General features: G+C 46.0%; 1 protein-coding gene across 1 annotated transcript; it reads right to left on the bottom strand.

The window, feature by feature from the left end:
• Positions 1-681: 681 nt before the first annotated feature.
• On the bottom strand, positions 682-19,748 carry C22H1orf167 (chromosome 22 C1orf167 homolog). Its single transcript, XM_068658196.1, has 20 exons — positions 13,910-19,748; positions 13,464-13,507; positions 12,692-12,911; positions 12,327-12,502; positions 11,740-11,834; positions 11,181-11,364; positions 10,733-10,914; positions 10,219-10,408; positions 9,820-10,051; positions 9,318-9,499; positions 9,062-9,158; positions 8,623-8,687; positions 8,337-8,545; positions 7,441-7,585; positions 4,373-4,643; positions 3,694-3,802; positions 3,211-3,442; positions 2,965-3,100; positions 2,096-2,206; positions 682-1,053 (listed from the first exon to the last, which is right to left on the bottom strand). The coding sequence occupies exons 1-20, from the start codon at positions 15,836-15,838 to the stop codon at positions 997-999; spliced, it is 4,866 nt and encodes a 1,621-aa protein (XP_068514297.1). The 5' UTR covers positions 15,839-19,748; the 3' UTR covers positions 682-996.
• Between the last annotated feature and the right edge of the window lie 23 nt (positions 19,749-19,771).

Here is a 19,771-nt window from a genome sequence, read left to right on the forward strand (position 1 = left end):
GCTAGTAGCCTTAGGCCTCACAACATTGAAATGAGAGGCTGTGGGGGCTACACCGTGTCCTTAACAATCCTGCAAAGCTACCACAGGCTAGGAAAAACAAGACCCTGGGGCAGTTCCCAGTGGGATTTCAAGATCCCTGCCAAGCTGCAAGCATCTCTTTCAAACAAGCAAGGAAGAAAAGCCTTTTCCAAATTCTTTAGACCCTCTCATTACAGCTGTCTGAGACTGGGCTCATATATCCAGGGTAATTACAGGGCATCAATCACAGGAGCAAGTAATGGGAAGGTTGGGGGGTCAGACACGCCTGTCTTGCCTCAGCAAAGCTTTTGGTGCTCAGCTGTTCCCAGCAGGTTTCTTCATCCCTAGCCCATTCAGCACAGAAAGGAACCAGCAGGAAGCAGTCAAGAGGTTGGCCACCCACTGAAAGCCTTAATGAAGAGCTGATAGACTTGGGGAGGGGGTGGGGGCCATGGGGGAATTCCCCCACCTAGGGGAAGAGCCAAATCTAAAAATAAAGGCCTACGTTCACACTGACAAAGGACAGGCCAAACTTTGCAAATGCTACATCCTGTAGAATCCAAAGGCACACTCCTGCTCACCTCTTTAAGACCGATGTGCTTGCTTGTTCCCATGCACAACACTAAGCTTTCATCTAGCAAAGAAAAAAAAAAGGAGCTCCTATAAGGTGTTTTTTGACCTTTAATCAGAACTCCAACAAAATCAGGGTCTGGAAGAGAAGGAGATGTAATCTCACAACAAAAGGGAGTAAGTTTAAGGTTGTGTCTGTAGGGAAGTATGGTATCAGTTCTTTAAAGAGGACCTTTCACTAGGTACCATTGGTTGTCCTTTGGCTATCACACTTCTTGCCTGCAGCACTGTTTTTACGTGAGTAGAGCGTTTGCTGCTTTCTTGATCGCAACGGCCCAGCTCTTTGTTGTGACAGCCAGCTGTATCCTCCGCTCCTGAAATGAGCAGCTGCAGACAGGCCCCCACCGTTCAGTGTCCTTTGTCCTTGAGCTGGAATGCTGTTAGCTGGCGCCACCTTCCAAAGGCCTTAAATAGAGTGGACAAATTAAATGCTGAAGTTACCCGTGAGGGAATCCAGCCACCCTCACAGCACCCATGAACACAGCTCTTCCTCTAGCAATGGCCATACCAAATGCCTCACCATTCAAGGAGAGCCTTCCCCTGAACCCCTTGTGTTATTGTAGCCAACAAGGCAAGTGGAGAGCACAAATCAATGGGACAATGCTCTCCGTTTCAGTACTTGCTCATTTTGTTAAAGGAAGACTTAATCCTGCATGGATCTTCTGGAAGCAGAGGAGGGAACTGGCTATTTCAGATCTTGGGCTTTGCCTGCTCACCCAAATTTATAGCTATTTGCCTGACCCTGGGTGCAAGTCACCACAGCCCTCCTGCAACAACATGGAGCCTGTTTCTTCCCTGAGTGGACTCTTGAGAAGCAGGGGATTAGTGGATTAACATCTGATAACACTGGGGAAGGGACACATGTCAGGGAAATTGACTGCTGGCACAAAGCTGTGACTAACAACCAAAGATGAACCCATATAAAGCTGGAAGCTATTTCCCTTTGTTAAGGACAAGCCCCATCTCTTGATGTATTCAACTTCTCCTTACAAAAGCGCTTTGTCTAAGGGGAGAGATACAGGGAACACCAGTTGTCCCTTTGGGGTGCTTGTTGGTCAGCCACAGAGCCCGTCACCTTCCACATTTTGGTTCCTTGCTAAAGGCACAAACCCAGCCACAGACTAAGAGGAAGCTGTTTCCCACAGAACAAAATGTCATGAGTGTCTAGGATTTGGTTCACATTCCTCAAGCATCTGGCAGTTTGTGGTTAATTTTCTTTTTGACATGACACTTTACAGGAGCAAGAGAAGAAGCACATGGGCCCAGACAACATCCCTACATTCTGTTTCACCTTCCAGGCAGGAATGAGTAATAGCCCTCTTTAGCGAGGGCTGCAAAACTGCATTTGGTGTCCTGAGCTAAACTTTTTAACCCTTGAGACAGTGCAACTGTTAGGTGCCTTGTGTCAAAGGACTATGTCAGAATAGAAGCAGTCTGAAGTGCTTACCTGGGACAGTAAGCTCCTGGCTTCTACCTCCAAAAAGCTCTGCACCACACAGCTCTGTAAGTATCGTCGTCTCCATGCCCTCCAGGCTTTTTCTATCAGCCGCTGCTGGTCCTGCCAGGAGGAAAGGCAGTACACAGATTAGATGGACTCTGGCAGCCAAACCACCTCACTTCCATCTAGTTCCACCTTGCTTCCAGTTGCTTTCCCAGTGCACTCTTGAATGACTTTGCATTGCTAACAAACAACAAGCAATGCTGGCTGCTAACAAAGCTCTCGCTGCATTACTGTCTACTGCAAATATTGTGGCTAATTAAGTTACAGTACCCTGGGGCAAGGCTGGTGCCCTTTTAAGGCACACCATGAAGCTCCTCAGTTAATGTGCTACACATGTCACATCACCTTGTCCCACGAACAGGTCAGAGCACATCATCTCACAGAGGTAGTGACTAGGAAGCCAGACAGACCATGGGTCTGTTCCACAGGGGGCTGGGGCCTGAGCAGAAGGGGAGACCACACGACATCCCTCAGCAGGCTGCAGACTCGAGGGATGCTCAGGAACACAGACTGCAGTACTTGCTATGGACTTTTTGCACAGGCTGCAGACAGTCTGAACAGATCATCCTGTCTCAGCTTCCTGTCTGTAAAATGGAGCAAAGCACAACTAAATAGCTGGGTATACCAGTTTGCCATGCAGGCTTTTAAAGAGAAATCTGGTAAAAATAGCCACAGGAACAAAAAGGGATTTCTCATGCACACCACGTGTTAAATGCCCAGGTCTCACCTCCTGGCACAAAGTGAGGCTACAAGCAAAGCAGGCTTGCCCAGTAACATCCATCATTGCCACCCTCAGAGCAGTACCAGATACTCACCAATACTTGTGCCAGCATCACCACCCTGCTGGCTTCTTTCCATCGATGCCACCCCCTTTCCAGACAGTGCAGCCTCCTGCCACGCTGGCACCGGCGCAGCATCACTGTGCAATGCCACCACCTCAGATACTTCCTCCTATATTCAAGAAAAGTAAAATGAGCTTTATCAGCCCAACAGGGTTCAAACGGGAGTCTTTGTCTGGTGGCAGCACAAAGACAAAGCTCAGAGCCCTCCACTCCGCTTACCCAAGCCACTTCTCATCCCGCTCCTCAGAGTCCACCTCTGCTTTGTTCTCCTGGATCCTGGCATGTGCAGGAGCAGGTCCTACCAAGCCATGTCTTTCTAGCAGCTGAGGGAGCTGCAGCCTTTCAGCTCTCTTTTGGTTTCTGTAGATCACCAGCCAACGGCGAACAGCACTGGGAAAAAGCCCAAAGGAGGAAGCAAGTGCTGAAGCCTTTTCTCTGCATCCTCTCCTTTCTAGCAAAGAAAAGAAGAATCACACAGGAGTTAACACTGGAGCCAGAGGGAGAGATCAGAGCTGATCATGAGCCATCAGTCCTTTGTCCACTAAAACCAGAAGCAATTCACAGTCAATATTTGAATGCTTTGAGCACCTACTTCACAGAGAAATCCAAGCCATTTGGCTGGCAAACGCTGCTCCCCTTCCTCCACACTCACCCTCCCCATATGGTCCCATGAAAGGAAGAGAAAAGGGAGCATCTTCTTACTTAGGGACCAAGACAGAGACATCTTCCTGCTCTTCCTAGCACCTATCAGGGTACTGCATTGCCGTGAGCACTGGGAAAAGGCAGCTGTTTTTGTCCAGTAGTTGCAGGCCTGAAACAGAATTAACACAGCTGTAGCCAAGACTAAACACTTGCACGTACAGCACAGACACACAAACCAGCTTTAGAGGTACATTTATGTTCATAACCCTGCAGGTAGTTTAATGTGCTAGACCCCAGGCTAGAAACTGTACAGATGAGATCCCAGCAGGACTGACTCAGCCCTTCCAAATCAATCCAGCTCCTTGTGGTTTACTGGCTGTGAACCCTTTGAAATTGTATGCACCTCTGACAGCTCTGCCTGCTCTGCAGGGGCAGTGATTACCCTATCTCATCTTTGAGCAGAGAGGAAGGAGTGCACTTGTCTCTCTGGTCAAAATGTCCCCGCTCCTTAATGCTGTGATCCAGATGGTGGCTGCAATCAGTACCAGATTATGAAGTTGTGTGCACAGTCTGTGAAGAATTTCAAGGCAGAAACTAAGCAGTTGCCACAGTCACAACAAGTCCAAACAGGTTTTCTGATGAGCCCTGTCCATGCATCTCAGTGCCTAACAACCCCTCCGTAGTCTTCAGAAGAGAACAGGGAGTTCTTAATTGTCTCAGTGGGCCCTTCCTCTCCTACCTGTTTCACAGCAGCCACAGACCCTAGGCGGAAGGCTTGCCGTCCCCTTGAGGCCACTCGCCAACGGTGACAGGCTTTAGCCTGAGCACGTCCCTGCCACTCGTGGTCTCTCTCCTCTCTCAGCACCTGCTGTTTAGCTGTCAGGAATTTCACTCTCCACTCAGCAAAGCTTGCTACTAGGAGATGGTGCTCTCGGACTCTTCTGAAAAAAGAGAGGGCTTCCTGCTGCCTCAGTCTATAGGCAGTGACCTGGACCCAGATGATTAGGCACCTGAAAAATAATACAAACACAGAGAAGTGGCAGATACCCAAAGTCACATTTCTGATACAGCAGTGAACAGACTATGGACCAAATTCCACCTTCTCAACCCACTGTGTAGTATCACATACACCGTGATTAAAGCAAGCAAAAAAGAGTATTCAACAAGAAAACAGGCTGTTCCCTGTTACTCCATCTGCTATCAACATTTACGTATTTCTTTGTGTTATGTACCTTCCAGTGCCTTGTCCTTGGGAGCTATGAGCCCAGATTCCTTGACTACAATTACTTTCTGCTAAAAAAATTCCCCTCCTTTTACTTCAGTTTCCCAGAGCTGGTACTTCCAACTCCTTGAAGCCCAGGAGTATGACTGATTCTTTCTGGCCATTTTAGCATTTCTGCTCTTCAAACACCCCTGCAAACTGAATGCAGTATTATAGCATTTTACCTTTGCTGACAAATACTTTTCCCAGGCTGCCCTGCCACTACAGCTAGTGGATTCCTCAAAAAAAAATTTGTCTGATCTTTCTCTGTGCCAGCAGCTGATCTTTAAGATAATGCTTTACAGACAAAAGCTTTTTCTTACAGGATGAGAATAAAACTGCCAAAATCTCCTTCAGCACAGATCCCAGCAGACTCAGTTAAATCTGCTTGCTGTAAAACAAGGCTGGATTTGAGATAGCTTGTTATGAAGATGCAGATTTTCATCTTTTTCTTGCCTGAAACAAAACAAGGACCTGCCATACATGGGATATATGGCTAGACAAAATACATCTTTGTGCAGACCATTTTTTTAAAAAGAAAAAAAAAAAAGAGAAACACCTACAGAAGGAGTTACTATTAACAGCACCGTAAATCTACGCCTACTATAATTTCTCCTATATCTTGTACCCTGATTCAAGAACGGCCCCTTGTGCAACCCCAGAAGCAAATCTGCTTTTAACTCCTGGCTCGTCCTTTTGGTTTCTCATTCCACTTGGACCTTCATTATGCAAATTGCCTCACTGAACCATAGGGCAGAGGTGTAAATATCTTCTGCCTGGCAGGCTTCTCTGAAGATCAAGAGAATCTATTGCAGGTTATCCTAGCATGAAAAATGCACCCCTCAGAAGAGAGGGGGCTCAGCCTGTACCATGTCCAAGCTGACTGGTAAACTGATTTATTTACTGATGTCCAGGTGAGAAATTAGAAGCTCTCCCTCAAAGGAGAGCTCAGCAGGAAGATTAACGATGGAGACACTTCACAGGAAGGAGCAACATTAAGGACTTCTGTGGAACACTTCCTGCTAGGGTGCCCCTGCACGGATTGATTTGCAGAAGAAAATGCAATTGGGTGGGGGTGAGTGTAGAACCTAAACACCACAGCCACTTTACCATGGCTTTTCTTGTTGTTGTTGCCGTTGCCTTCCTCCCCCACCCGCAGATCTTGTCTCCTCTCAGGCTGAACTTGCAATCAGAATTAAAACTGCTAGGGCCAAATCTGCACTTCCCATGCCTTAAATGAATCCTTGGCATAAATCATCTTACTCGTTCTTACACTCTTGAAGTATCTCAGATTGAACCACTTGAATGCTATTCCAGGTTTACTACAGCTGGAAACCTCACCGCATTTCAGGCAGACAGCCTCGAACGACAAAAACACAGACAAAACAGATTTCAATGAGAAAGCTACTGAACAACAGTTAAGACAGAAATGAAGCTGGTATTGATCAGCAAACACCTTGCTCTTCAGATTTAATGTGTATGTTTTCAGGATCTTACATAATGTACCATAACGTAAGACTCTAAAACATACTACAGCTTTACCTGTATTGTAAGTAACACTGAGGTTAATTGAGTATCACAGTTCTCTCTTCACAGGCTTTACTGAATGGTGCTTTTCTACAGAAGTATAGTGATCTTGATTTTTCACATTAGCTTAAGTGAAAATCAACATCCTGCATCCAGAATCTGAAAGTCTCAGGTTTGTAAAGGTCAGATCTGCAAAAGGCCTCTGCCCAAAAAATAAGTATTCCTTTCTGCAAATACTGAATGATTCCGGTGGAAACAGAGCTTTCACTTTTCCCAGCTAGATCAGATCAATTCATTTGCCTCTGCCTTGCCTAGTCTACAAATTCAACACAGCATAACTGATAGTAGGCAGAAGTTCTAGAAAGAACAGTTTTGAATAGCTGATAGCTACAGATAAGGGTTATTTGCTAAACCTAATAGCTTAAAGCTGAGCATTAACCTTTCTGTAGGCCACAGAGTTTCCAAACAGCAAGGTATACAACAGCACGAATATGGCAACAAGTTTTCCACTGCTAAAGCTTTTCAGGAACACAGACATGAATGAGCACTGCTTCGCAAAACTCAGAGCTACCCATTTGGAGGCCTCCCCCTAGAGCACTTATCAGAGAAGGGGAACATTGGTGGTTCCTGTGGGACAAATATAGTTTGACAGAAGTCCAGAGATTCACTTGCTAACAATCCTCCTCTTCTATGCAGCATGGGACACAACAGTTCAAGACTTAAAAAGAGCAAGGTTTCAGACCACATTCAGAAATTAGTCTTTTAAACATAGCCTGCCTCTTCCAGCCAGGCACAGCATCCTGCTTCCTGAGAAGAACAAGGGAGGGACTGTGATGCTATGGGTGACAGACCCTTTAATGTAGGAACACTCCTGGGGAAGAACTGCAGAAGCTCCACACACGCACAAGTTAACAGTACTTTCAAACCCAACCTCTGCTCTGAATACACAGGATTCATCGCTGCATAAATTGCTCTTCACTCAGATTCCCTTGGAAATGCTTCAAAGGCAGGAAACAAACCTGTGCAGGAGGAGACGCTCCTGGAATAAAGCAGCATTTTTCAGTTGCCTTGTTTGGCAATACCACATCTGCAGGATCAACCTCTTCTTCTTCTGGTGGCTGTGCTGAACCCACCGTTGCTGCAGCTCTCTCAAAGCACAATCCCCTGTGAGAAAACACAAGAGCTTGCTGAGCTGAGTCCTACTTCTTCCCTCACCCCCTCCATCACTGAATCCAGACAAGAGCAGAAAATATACCTGCTGCAAATACTGAATTGGGCCATACTAAGATTTCTCCTCTCTTTAGCAGCTGAAAAGACTATTCACCTTTCCCCAAGCTGTTTTTTGTTCAGGAAGCAGTATCAGACCTCCTCCATTTTTTATTCCTCCTCCAAGTAAGGTATCACAGATCAACTCCACTCTCATCCACAAGGCAGTTTAACATCAAAAATTGTGAGTGCTCCCTCCCTGGCACAGTGTAAGTATTTAACACATTTAAAGTACTTGAAATCCCTTGAGGGACAGGATCATGACTGTTAAGCAGTCCCTAAAGATATGCCCTGTTCCCACTGAAGCAAAGCCTGACAGTTGGGTCTGAAGAAACGTGTTCAAGTTCAGTGTAGCATAGGAACTTTGTTTAACTCCCTAGCTGCTAAAACACACTACTTAATCATTCCTTTCGTAGTGCAGGTAAGTGAGATCTGCTCCTTCTCCCATCAGCCTCCCAGGGAGCATCTCCCCTAGCATAAAGCACTGCAGAACAGCAGAACAATAAGGCGCTCCCTGGCCCCTGGACTAGCATGCAATTCCAGATGAGCAGTGCAGAGTTACAGCCAGAAGCAGGCATTTCTCCATCCCAGCCATTCCCACAGTGTTCTCATACAGAGAGGAGTGCTGCTGCAGGATGGGGTAACTCACTTTGACAGTAGGAATGCCAACGCCACAGAGCATCAGCAGTCATCTGCTGGATGTGACACCTGAATCTCTGGTCAGCTTCCACTTTCTGGACCAGTCTCCTCTTCCACAGGCTGAAAGCCATCTGGCAGCAATGAACTTGATGTTTAAGGGTTGCTGCTGCATTTTGTTTCTTGTTTTCCACAGCTTTGTGGTGCCACCTGAGAAAGACTCTGAGAAAGACGGAAGTCACTGGAGCAACTGTAGGAACAACTCAAATAGATTCAGAGATGACCAGACAAAGAAGTACCTCTGCACACAGGATTTCTCTGTTTGATTCCAGCAGCTCTTCAACTCCCTCTCAGAACTGCAGTCCTGTAATCCAGAAAAGCAAAAAGATCCTGAACTCCTGCTTGGACACAGTCAATCCACGCAGCTCAGCCCATTCTTGCTGCTGTGCCTTCTGTGAAAGCTGACAATTTCCCTGTTGGTAACCCCCTCACACCACACGTACATCCAAATATGAGGGCCTAACACCTCTTTTAAATTGTAGATACATGGCCAACTTCCAATTCAACTAGAAAGTGGAAGGGAAGAGCTGCTCTGAGAAATGCCTTAATTCTCCAAACCTCTTATCTGAACATAAAATGAGAAGAACAGCGATATCTTTCACCTGCTGATATTGAAACCCAAAGGCTGTTTGCTAATTTGGGCTATGCAAAAAAGCAGTCTATGTTTTTCAGCCTCACCTCTTTCCACGTAGAGTTACCAATGAGCAGCTGGACATTACTCTCTGGATCATGCAGTGCCAAATCCTGGAACTGACCTCCCACAAACCAATTTTCTCTGTGAGACAAAAGCATCAGTCAGAACAGGGAAAGAAAGAGAAAGTATTTGGAAGGCTGCTGTGAGATGACATGAGTGACTAGCCAGAAGGAAGGAATTTACCAGACCAAACAAGGGGCCACTTCTAATAGCATCCCCAGGAACCAGGCTCCAACTCACCTACGTCCACTATTCTGGGAAGGGAAGGAAGCCTGCAAGTACAACTCCCCATCGAGCTCTGCTCGCAGCTCTACATGCTGGTGCAGTTGCAGGGAAGAACTGTAACATGGCACACATGGCACATCTTCAGCTGTCACAATGGAAGAGCAGCTCTGCTGGCTGCTGTCACTAGAACTGTATTCCTGTATGTGCGGAGAGAAGAACATGCCATGAGATGTGTCCTTACAATGGAATCACTCAGTTAACAGTTCTAAACTGTTAGCTAGCTCAGCTGCTCCCCATATTACTAAATGATGAAGTAGGGACATGCAGAGAGAAGTAACTTTACAATTTCTGATGACACAAACTCCAAGGCCCTACAGGCTGAGGGCTCTTCGGGCCTAAATACTAAGCAGTTTCTTAATAAGTCCCATGTTGAAGCAGAAATTTTGAAAAATTTCAATAATACATCAGATCAGTCTGAATGTAGGGGCAGAGATGCCCTGTATCAAGACATCCTCACCTTTTCCAGTGAGCTTTGAGAAGCAAGAGTAGCTGTAGCGCTGCTGTGGAAGCCAGAAGATGTTGAGAGTGTTGAGAGGTCCTCACAAAACAGCAAGGCAAGAGGTTCTTCACAGACAGTCCCGTGAGAGTGCTTAGGACTTGGTTCAGTTGTATTCAGCATGAGAAACTTTTGATGCCATACTTTCAGAGCTTTTCTCAGTCTATACTGCTCCAGAGCCTGAGTGAAAGAACTGAGACAGAAGATACTGAGATAGTAAAGTGAATGAAAAGAGATACCAGAGGGGAACACTAGTACAGACATGACAGATAGTACAAGGAGTTCTTCCAGAAGGACTGGAAGTCAAATGGATACTACTAAAGAGGGCAGAGCTCCAGGAACGGGCTCTTCATCACTCACTCAGCTCTGTGGTGCTCGTAAAGCCTCACTTTCCACAGCAGATACACTCTCTGCAGTTTCACCTTCAGGGACAAGTCATCAAGAGAGTAGCCTGTTTTCTCAGGAAACCATCTCCCTGCCGTCCACTGTAGCTGACTGTCACATCTTCTCTCTGTTGCAGTCTCATCAGCTACTGAGTTTACAGCTGGTCCTGAACCAGTTACAGAGATTGACAAAAAAACAATGTTTGTCAGAAGGCATTTGTAATAAACTCAGTCCAGCTGAGCCCCCTAACAGCCTTCTTTCAAGGTTTAAGGCTTCCTCCAGGGTTTACATGTATGAAACAGAGACCAATCCGCCTGTAGCATCACCGATACATCCAGAACAACCAGCCCTTTGCCTACTGCCCATGATATTTGTTAACACCATCTGAGCTTCTATTACCAGGCTATTTTCCTCCACTGTACAAGTAGAGGAGGAATGAGCCTAGGCACCTCCAAATCTTAAGATTATGCAAGTGCCCAAAGTTGCTCACCATAATGTTGCCTCCATCTCCGAAGGAGGAAGTTCACCATCACCTGCTTATTGCTTTCTCTGATCTGCAGCATCTGAATCCACTGCTGGAAGTATTTCCTCAGTGATTCTACTCTGAGATGGGCCAGGTTGCATCTATGAAATGCTTTTTGCTCAACAGTCTCCTTCCACACACTGAAGCACCTGAGAAGACCAAAGAAAAACAGAATGCTGAACTATAGATTTTCTTCAGGACTTTGGCTTCCAAGTCCCTTAAATGAAATTTCTGCTATTACTAAATTGAAATGGTCTCCAACCAAAAGACACTACTACATTTAACAACTCCTAAAACACAAAGAGTGCAACGGCTTTAAGATGGAACAATGCATCACTGTCTAGGTTGGCTCCATAATTCCTTGGACTTTCAGAGTGAACACTTCTCACATTAAAAATACACCCCTTCAACTTACCGGGAAATTAAATTTCTTTGGATACAAGTTGTCAGTTGTAAAATCTTTTTCATTTCTAAACGTTGGGACCGCCACAACTGGAAAATGTTTCGTAGCCGCTTCTTTTCCAGCAGGGCACGTACTTCCAGCAACCTGGCTTCCTCTCTGCTCAGCAGCTCCTTCTGCAGGCGCCACAGTCTGAAAGCTGTTATGTTACAGGGCAGGAAGAGATTGACAAGAAGAAAAATAACTTAGAAGATCTTCAAACTAGTTAGTATCACACAGCAAACATCTCCAGGCTGAACATCACCTGTCTGAGGCATTTAAGGGGTGTTTAAGGGAAACAGCTCACATTGCTGGAGCAACTGCATCTGCTTCAATTGAACTCATACAAGAAGCGAAGCAAAATATGTATGGCAGGGCAGGTGAGCCACCCTGTACCACCAGACACTGGCCCAGCTATTTGCAGGATCAGGTTCTGAAAGAGTCAGGTCATAGCAACAACTGAACACTAATCAAGAAACATAGTAAAACAGTGATTTCGTTCGAGCTGTTCCAAGGCTATGGAACACATGCTTACCAGCCAGTCGTCTCATGTCTCTGATTGCTTGAGTTCTCCAACAGAACTCATCTCCCTGCCTGCGATGAAGCTGCGTCCAGAGTTCACTCTCCACCCTGAAAGTCATAAGCATGCTTTAACATCCCTCCGTCCAAACAGATGCTCACAGAACACAATCCAGAGCTTTCCTTCTCATTACATAGCTCTTTTTTTTTTTTTTTTTCCTGTCTGGACTTGCTCTCCTGCTTTCAGAATCAGCAGGCAGAAAAGGTCTTTTCTTTTGACACATCCACTGTCCTGCAAGAGACTTTGAGACTCAAATGATGTGATACTATTTACACCTGTATCCCACAAACAGATGGTAGCTGAACTCAAGAAACAGTACAGGAGTATTTCTGTCAGACAAATCAGACAGAAACACTTGTGCACAGAAGTTCTGAGACAGGATTGTTTAATTCTTAGAAGCTTAAGTTACTAATTGTTGCAACAGTTATTCACAGCAATACATCCACAGACCTGGAAACAAGTTTTCCACAATCTGAGGAAAATTTTGCTGTCTGTAAATCTCCACTTGTCTGAGATAACATAAGAGAATCCTTTCAGCTTACCTACAAGCCTGCTCAGCTTCCTGCAAGTATGCTGCTGTAAGCTGGTGCTGAGCTGAGGTTGTCATAGTTGCTAATCTTCCTAATCCAAAAAAACCCGCTGATGAACATTGGGTATAAGAATATGGTGCAGGCTGTGGAGCTTGCTTCTTGCCCCTTTGTGCCACAGCTTCATTCCACTGAAGGAGAAACCACAGAACAAACCGCAGGCAGAATGTCAGTACCAGGGTCCACACCACTGAATTTCACACAGATACTCCTTCTTCCTCCCTACCCAAATACAATTTCTATCTTCTCTAACCTCAGAAAAGACTTCAGACAACAGAAAATTCATGGCACTATTTCTACTGTCCCTGTCCCATCTTCACCTTGTGGAAGCTGGCAGCTAGCAGAGCCGAGGCATGTCTCTGCTGGGCTACCTCCAGCTGCATCCTCCTCTGGTGCACAGCCCACTGAAAGGCACGAAAGCCCTTCTGAAGCAGTCGACGCCTGTAAAGCTGCCTGGCTGCAGCCCTCTTCCAGAGGATGTGGTCCCTCCAGGCTTGGAAACACCTCGTTACTATTTGTCTGTCATGTAAGTGCTGAAAACTTTGAGAGGAAAAAAAAAAGAAACAAAACACACCAGTTAACAGACAAAATTAAATGCAGCCAGGAGGTGGCAATCAGACTTCAGCCATCAAGCTGAAAAGAAGTATTTCAAATCACTCTCTAAAGAGTGAAGAACCTGCAGCCTCACACCAAATTAAGGTGTCCATCTCACCCACATCTTATCCACAGATCACAAATTTGAATCCCATCTCATGGATAAACCCAGTTCTTAATCTTCACTAACTCTGCAGTGAGCATGCCAGAATTTGCTGCACTGAAAAATAATGTACAAAGTACCAATGCTTTTTCATTACTAGTAACAACCAAGGTTAAATTTCAAGAGGTAGAATTTAAAAGATACAGAAATTATTTTTTAAAGCACACACTATTTTCGACAGTAAACCTTTGAGAAGAGATGGATGTAGCTCCAGATCTAATAATAGCAGAATGATGTAGGTTAAATCCTAAAACCAGGATGTGCTTCCTCAGTCACTTTCCAGCAGTTTTCCTCCCGTTAGCTACCAGAGCACACATACAAATTCAGTCTTTTACCTTTGCTTGTGCACCTTCAGAGAGCAGCAGCTGTTGTCTGACACCTGAAAAAAGACAGAAGACAGTAACTCACATGGTCATTCCACTACCCTACTGTTGAAGACTGTTTCTTTAGACATTAACAGAACTGGAATTTCAGGACCCTGCAGCTATGCAGAGTAAAAACCAGCTTAATGCTTCCCATCTGCATGTAGATCCTGGGAATACAACCAAGTGTCTACATTCCCATGATCAACCAAGCAAACAAGCTGGGGTTTAGGAAGATGCACGCAAGACAAAGGTGCACATGTTGGGATGGAGCAGGATCATCAGAGAGGAAATTCTGGCCATTCAGTGCCAGAAAACTATAGGACAAGCATCCCCATTGCTGCTGTGCTTCAACTCTGCACCTCTAGCAAAAAGCAGGACCTGTTAGCAGGGATGCTACACAGTGAGCACACCCTCACCTCTCTGGAGACAATTTCCTGTGCCTGGCTCCCTTCTTCACAGCACTCTGCTTCTTTGACACTCCTCTCCACAGAAGGATCTTCAGAGCAGTCAAGACTGGCATCAGCTTCCCAGTTCCTCCAGCTGCTTTGGTAGGAGCGTTGGTCTCTCCTTCCTTCTTTGCTCCCATTCCCACATTCTGTGTCAGAATATTCACCAAAGCCTTTTTCATCCTGAACACTAAAAGGGCTGGACTGGCTGCTGTCTGCCACTATCACTCTTCTGTCTGCTTGTGATGTGGAGTCACAAACCTCTTCTAACGCTTTGCTGGACTCCACAGGAGGTTCACAATTGTTGACTACTGCAGGTCTAATGCTAAGCTGCTGTATTGGTCTGAACTCTTGATCTCCAGAAGGAGAAGCGACTCTTAAACACACTTCCCTTGGAGTCCCGTACATGGCTACACCAACGTTCATCTGAGCTCCCTCAAAACACGTTTCCAGTGACAGCTGCAGACCCTCAGGGTACATGCTGGCTGGAAGATCTTTTTTCCAAGGCATAGGACATGCGAATGCCCCACCAGTTGTCTCTTCTTTAAGAACCTTTTCAGAAGAATGAATTTTTGTATGAACATAAAGACCACCAGTTTCCTCTACAGTTGACTTTGCCTGGGACTGGCATCTGAAGCGAGGGGAGCAGTTCTTGGAGGAATCTGCTTTTGTATCCACAAGCCTGGCAGAGCCCACCCCAGCAGAGAGTCCTTCTGGCCAGACGTCACCTGAAAGTTTTGATCTCCACATGCTGGAGTCAACACACCCATATCCGTGAGAGACAGAGAGAGGTTCAGCATGATTCAAGTCCCTTGCCACTGCATCAAGGCTGCAGCCTTTGGCAAATGGGATGCCCCATTTCAACCTGGCCTGAGCAGCACCGTTTTTCACTCCAGCTAGCTGTTCTCCTGTGCTCAGGGTACAAGAAGCAGAATCATCAGGAGCAAAGTACAAACTGCCACTGCCTGGGGAAGAGCTGGGCTCCAGAGGGAGGGAACCCCGTATCCCCATCAAAGCAATTTTTTGCTTCAGCCTCCAGACTGAACGGTACAAGCCAGCAGAAATCCGTGACAACTGCAAGAAAACCTGAAAGGACTCCAAATTAGGCAGGCGGAGATCCCCCAAAGTCAGGGCTGAACTACGGCAAGCATTCACACTGCCACCTGAGCTCCTTGAAGAGGGACACAGCTCTAATTTGTGCCTGAGAGGGGAATCTCCAGTATGAAGTGACAAATGTTTATTGACCAGTGAAGGGCTCCCAGGATCGATACAAGATACAGCACGAGGCTGCTGTTTTTCTGCTGGGTAGTCACCCTTCTCATTCCTTCCTTCTAAACAGTGCTGGTGAGCAGTAGGTGCAGAGCAGGTACCAGCTGCCTTTGCTTTCTGATGGTGTTGCTGAGGGAAGTTGATATTCTCATTCCATCTCCCTTCTGCACAAAAAGCCTCCAGGTGAGAGTGCCTCTGAGGGACTTTCACAGCGGGGTACACTGACAAAGCAAGACGGGGAATCCTGTGAGCCACGTACTGAGAGCTGTGCTGCTGCAGCCTGAAGCAGAGATTATTCTGCTGCTGGACGGGGGATCTGGAGAACTGACTGGTGGTGTCCTGAAACAGCTGAGAAGGGCAGGAGAGATTAGTCTGTATCAGACTGGGCTCCCTCTGCCCAGGCAACAGAGGTGTGGTACAAACCCAGCCTTGTCCTGCTGCCCGGCTGGGAGTTACACCAAATGCAGCCGCCTCAGGCCAGCGATGAGAAATGTCTACTTGACTTCTAGCACCCAAATAGAGATCAACATTCACATTCTTCTGAATGTTTCTTTGCTCTGAAAAAAAATAAGAAGAAATATAAACAAAGGAGAATGCATATTTGTCATCAAATCTTCCACAGTTTGCCATAGGCTTTGGGTACTTTCGTTGTAAGTCTCTTGTCTCCAATTCACCAGCCTTTCACTGATCGGAAACCAAGCTCAGATCTCCTTCACACACATTTTCTCCAAGGCTGGCAGGAATAACAACGTCTGGACTTAAGGTACAGTTTAACTGCATAACAAATGGAAATTTGTTCATAAATCACGTTACAGCCCCACAAAGGTTCAAGGCTATGTAGAGACCAGTTTCTTCTTGTCCATATTACAGGATGAAACGCTCTTTAATATACAGAGAATCTATAGTGTTCCTTAACTCAGGAGAATTAGGACATAGATGGGAGGCCTGATTTGCCACTAAGTCAGATTCTTATACATAAAAGTCTCATGCAGAACACAGATCCTTAAGTTGCTGTTAACAGGAAAGTGCAATTCAGGGGGACTGTGCTTTCATTTCCTCAAATCTGAAATACAAGTTAGCAACCACTCTGTCACTCTAAGCGCTCTTTTCCATCCTTCATTTAAAAAAATGAAAACAGTGTTGTGAAAAAGACACACACTTATACCATCCTAAAGAAGAGGCAGTATGAAAAGAAAGACAGACTCGCTTATAAAATAAATGTCCATCATCTTTTTTCAAATGTACTCAAATAGCAGAAAGTCTCCTTTCAAATCGGATTTTGTTTCCAAAGCATCTGAGCCTGAGTCATCCCTGGTTGCAAACAGCATGCCCGTGCTCCTCACATACCACAACCCGGGGAGTACACTCAATTGCTAAAGTGACAGTAGATAATCATGCAACATGGCAATTATCCCTGGGAACTGCTGTTACTGCCTTTCATGTCAAACGTAGCATGAATGGAAAGATTCCATTATTTCTTCAAGACAAGTAGAAGTTGGCAACTACAGAATGAACAGACAAAGCACCGCTGCCTTCTTTAGGGCACTTACCCTAATGTATAACATCAAAATGTAGCAGGCTGGTGTTCTGTAGAAGCTCTCCTTGCATCCCAGGAATATCCAGACAACTAGCAAAGCATCACAAAGGAATACTACAGAAGATTTTGAAGGGTGAAAGGACACGACACCATCATGCTTATTGGTGCTGTTTTGCTCCATGAGCACCTGAAACCTGGCACCAGACTTTTACTCACAGGAGCCTAGACATAATCTGTTTTCTTAATAACTAATGCATTTTTCCCCCAATTATTTTTCCAGTTCTTTCTGCCATGTACCAGACCCAATACACCGTCATGATTATTGTAGCGGTTGTTCTTCACCTGACTCATTCCTAATTTCAGTCTCGTTGAGATCTGAAAGAAATAGCATCCTCTGAAAGGTGGTTTGGTAGCATTCCCATAACTGCCAGTCAGGATTTTAACGTAGCCACTTTAAAGCAGTATTTAATCTCATCCAGAAGGCACAAAGATTGTTATGAAGTGCTTTTCAAAATTTCCTCTAAGGCCAAAAGAGATACTCGAGGCAAGCTACGTACTTTGCCAACTGCAGAAATCCACAACCGAGGGATTTCATGTTGTTTTTAATGTTTCCTGCTAAAGCGTTTAACGCATGCTTACTACGTGCAGTTTACATTGTGCAGCAAACACTAATGCATTAAAACATGAAGTAAATCCAATTACGTAAACAAAAATTAAGCTGATCAATGCACTTCTGGTGTTGTTATAAGCAAAAGTAAATAGCATAATTCATTAAGAGTAATTCAAGCTCTTTCAAGTGAATACCACTTCAGTGGTACGCTATCAAGGACAAACACATAACAGACATGTAAGTACCACACAGACAATAATTTTCCTAACCCTGCAGACCACAGTCCAAGTTGGGACCAGTGGCTGGCCCCACACCACACCACACATGCCTTAGAAACAAGACTATCGCCCCACTGCTCGCTCTTACAAACCAAACCATCATTTCTAATGCATGCTCAGCCGTGAGCTTCACGTTTTTACTTTGAGATGAAAAGGCACATACAAGTACTCTTCCCTGAAGCTGCCAGAGGGCAGCTACCGCTCCAGCAGCTGAGGAACAGCCTCACAGGGGTGCCCTTCCCATACAGCCGGCAGGAACCAGCATCCCAGGAGCTGCACCAGGGAGCGGGGACCCACCTGGGGGAGCTGCTCAGGGGCCTGGAGCAGGCACAGGCCCCATCATTGGGGTGCTCAGCATCCCACAAGGGCCCACAGCAGTCCGTGGGTGCTGACACAAACCTCTCCTCCCAGGCACTTACTCACTCGGACAGCCGCTGCTGGACATGCTGCTCAGCCTCACCAGGACCTTGGGGGCAGGACAGCCGCCTCTTTGTGTCTGCTCCTCAGGGCGCTGGGGCAAACCCGCTGCTTTGCCTCCCCCTTACCGCCCAAACCCCAGCGGTGAGCTCACTCACTCCAGCTGGGCCACTGTAAGCAGCTTATCCCCTCCGATTAGCAATGCCGCCTGTCCCCAGGGCTGCAGATGGAAAGCGGCTCTTGCCCATGGCTAATTAAAGCTGAGCCCTCACCACGACCCAGCTCAGCACCTCAGCAGAGGGGACACAGCTTCCCCCTTGACGCCCACCAGGCCCCTGGCTCCTGTCAGCAGCACTGCAGGCAGGAAACGCTGAACACCCCCCAAAAAACACACACACCAGGGCACATCAGCACTGGAGAATTAGCGAGAAAAACAAGAAAACAGAACAGAGCATCGCACCTGCTGCACGTCTGGCTGAGGAGACCCCACTGAGAGGAGCCCTGCAGTGAGGCCAGGCTGTGCAGCAACACGACAGGCTGGGTGAGGCCCCACACGCCCTCCAACATCAGGCATCGATTTGAAAACACACTGGTGCTTATTTTAACCAACAACCGCCCTCTGCCTCAGAAGCCAGGAGAAGGGCATGGTTTTTACTGTCATCTTGCTGATTTAACACCCCAAATTGGCATCCCCAATTCACAGTAAGCATATTAACAACCCTGCCTTGTTTTGCCCTTGTGAGCTCCCCAGATCTAAATTCTCCACAGGAATGCACACAGCAGGTCAGCTAGATGGGTACTCAGTTTTTTTTTTTCCTTCCACTAGAGAATGGCTTGGAAAGGCCTCATTAGGTGTAACTGCATGTTCATGCAAATACTCAAAAAGCTTTGCATTTAAAGCAGCCATTTTGTCTGTGGTCCACTGGTGTAGTGAAGGAAAAACTGCTTAGCCTCTGAGTGTTTAAACATGTATTCAGGGATCCATACTTTCACTGTACAGTTTTGAAGAATTGAAAAACAGTAGCTGAACAGGCAGTTCTATAAAACCTAGAAAATTCTGCCTACTGATTCCTAGTCCAGTGCTTTGTTACATGGCAGCCTGCAAAGTGAATCCACAACACATCTCAGGAGACTAACCCAGACTACTGCAGTTTTATGGCATTTACCACATGCTCAGTCCAAGCATAAGTGATGATGGTCCAGGTACAGCAGCAGTTCACTGTGATGCTTGTGTAGTATAAGGAATGAAGCATCTGCTGATGTTTAAAGGAATGAAATGAGAGAAAAATGCTCATTCTTAAGAATAGAAAAGACATGTTTCTAGAGGATAAAGCAAAGTTAACAGGTCTTTTGGTCACTGAAGAGTCGACACAGCAGCAGGTCTTGGAAGAGAAATGCAATTGTCAAATAACAGATGTATGTTTTGAATGTGAACTTGCTTCAGAAAAAACATGGATCTTCCCAGCACCAGTATTTTCATTCTGCTAAGGCTCACAATCTTTTCTCCTAAACTAACCTGTCGAACACTTGTTAAGTATTTTACCCTGAAAGTCACAGCAGGGCAGGTTTGCTGTGCGTAAGATGAGTATTCATAGTTTAACACATTCTAGCGTTTGCTGCTGTGTAGAGCTACACAAACCCACCTCTTCCTTTTCTCAGTCCTTTTACTAGCCTACCTTCATCACCCACACACACATCCCCTTGCAGTACCCACCATGTGT

Source organism: Anas acuta, chromosome 22 (genome assembly GCF_963932015.1).
Source record: "Anas acuta chromosome 22, bAnaAcu1.1, whole genome shotgun sequence".
Lineage (NCBI taxonomy): Eukaryota > Metazoa > Chordata > Aves > Anseriformes > Anatidae > Anas > Anas acuta.

What these genes read in the sequence shown, in the direction of transcription:
- C22H1orf167 (XM_068658196.1), bottom strand. Translation starts at nt 15,838, where the DNA reads ATGGCAAACTGTGGAAGATTTGATGACAAATATGCATTCTCCTTTGTT. An exon ending in GAGAAATCCTGTGTGCAGAG is followed by an intron (nt 8,546 to 8,622) that starts GTACTTCTTTGT and finishes CGTCTTTCTCAG; the next exon opens with AGTCTTTCTCAGGTGGCACC. An exon ending in CTGTGGCTGCTGTGAAACAG is followed by an intron (nt 3,803 to 4,372) that starts GTAGGAGAGGAA and finishes ATTCTGTTTCAG; the next exon opens with GCCTGCAACTACTGGACAAA.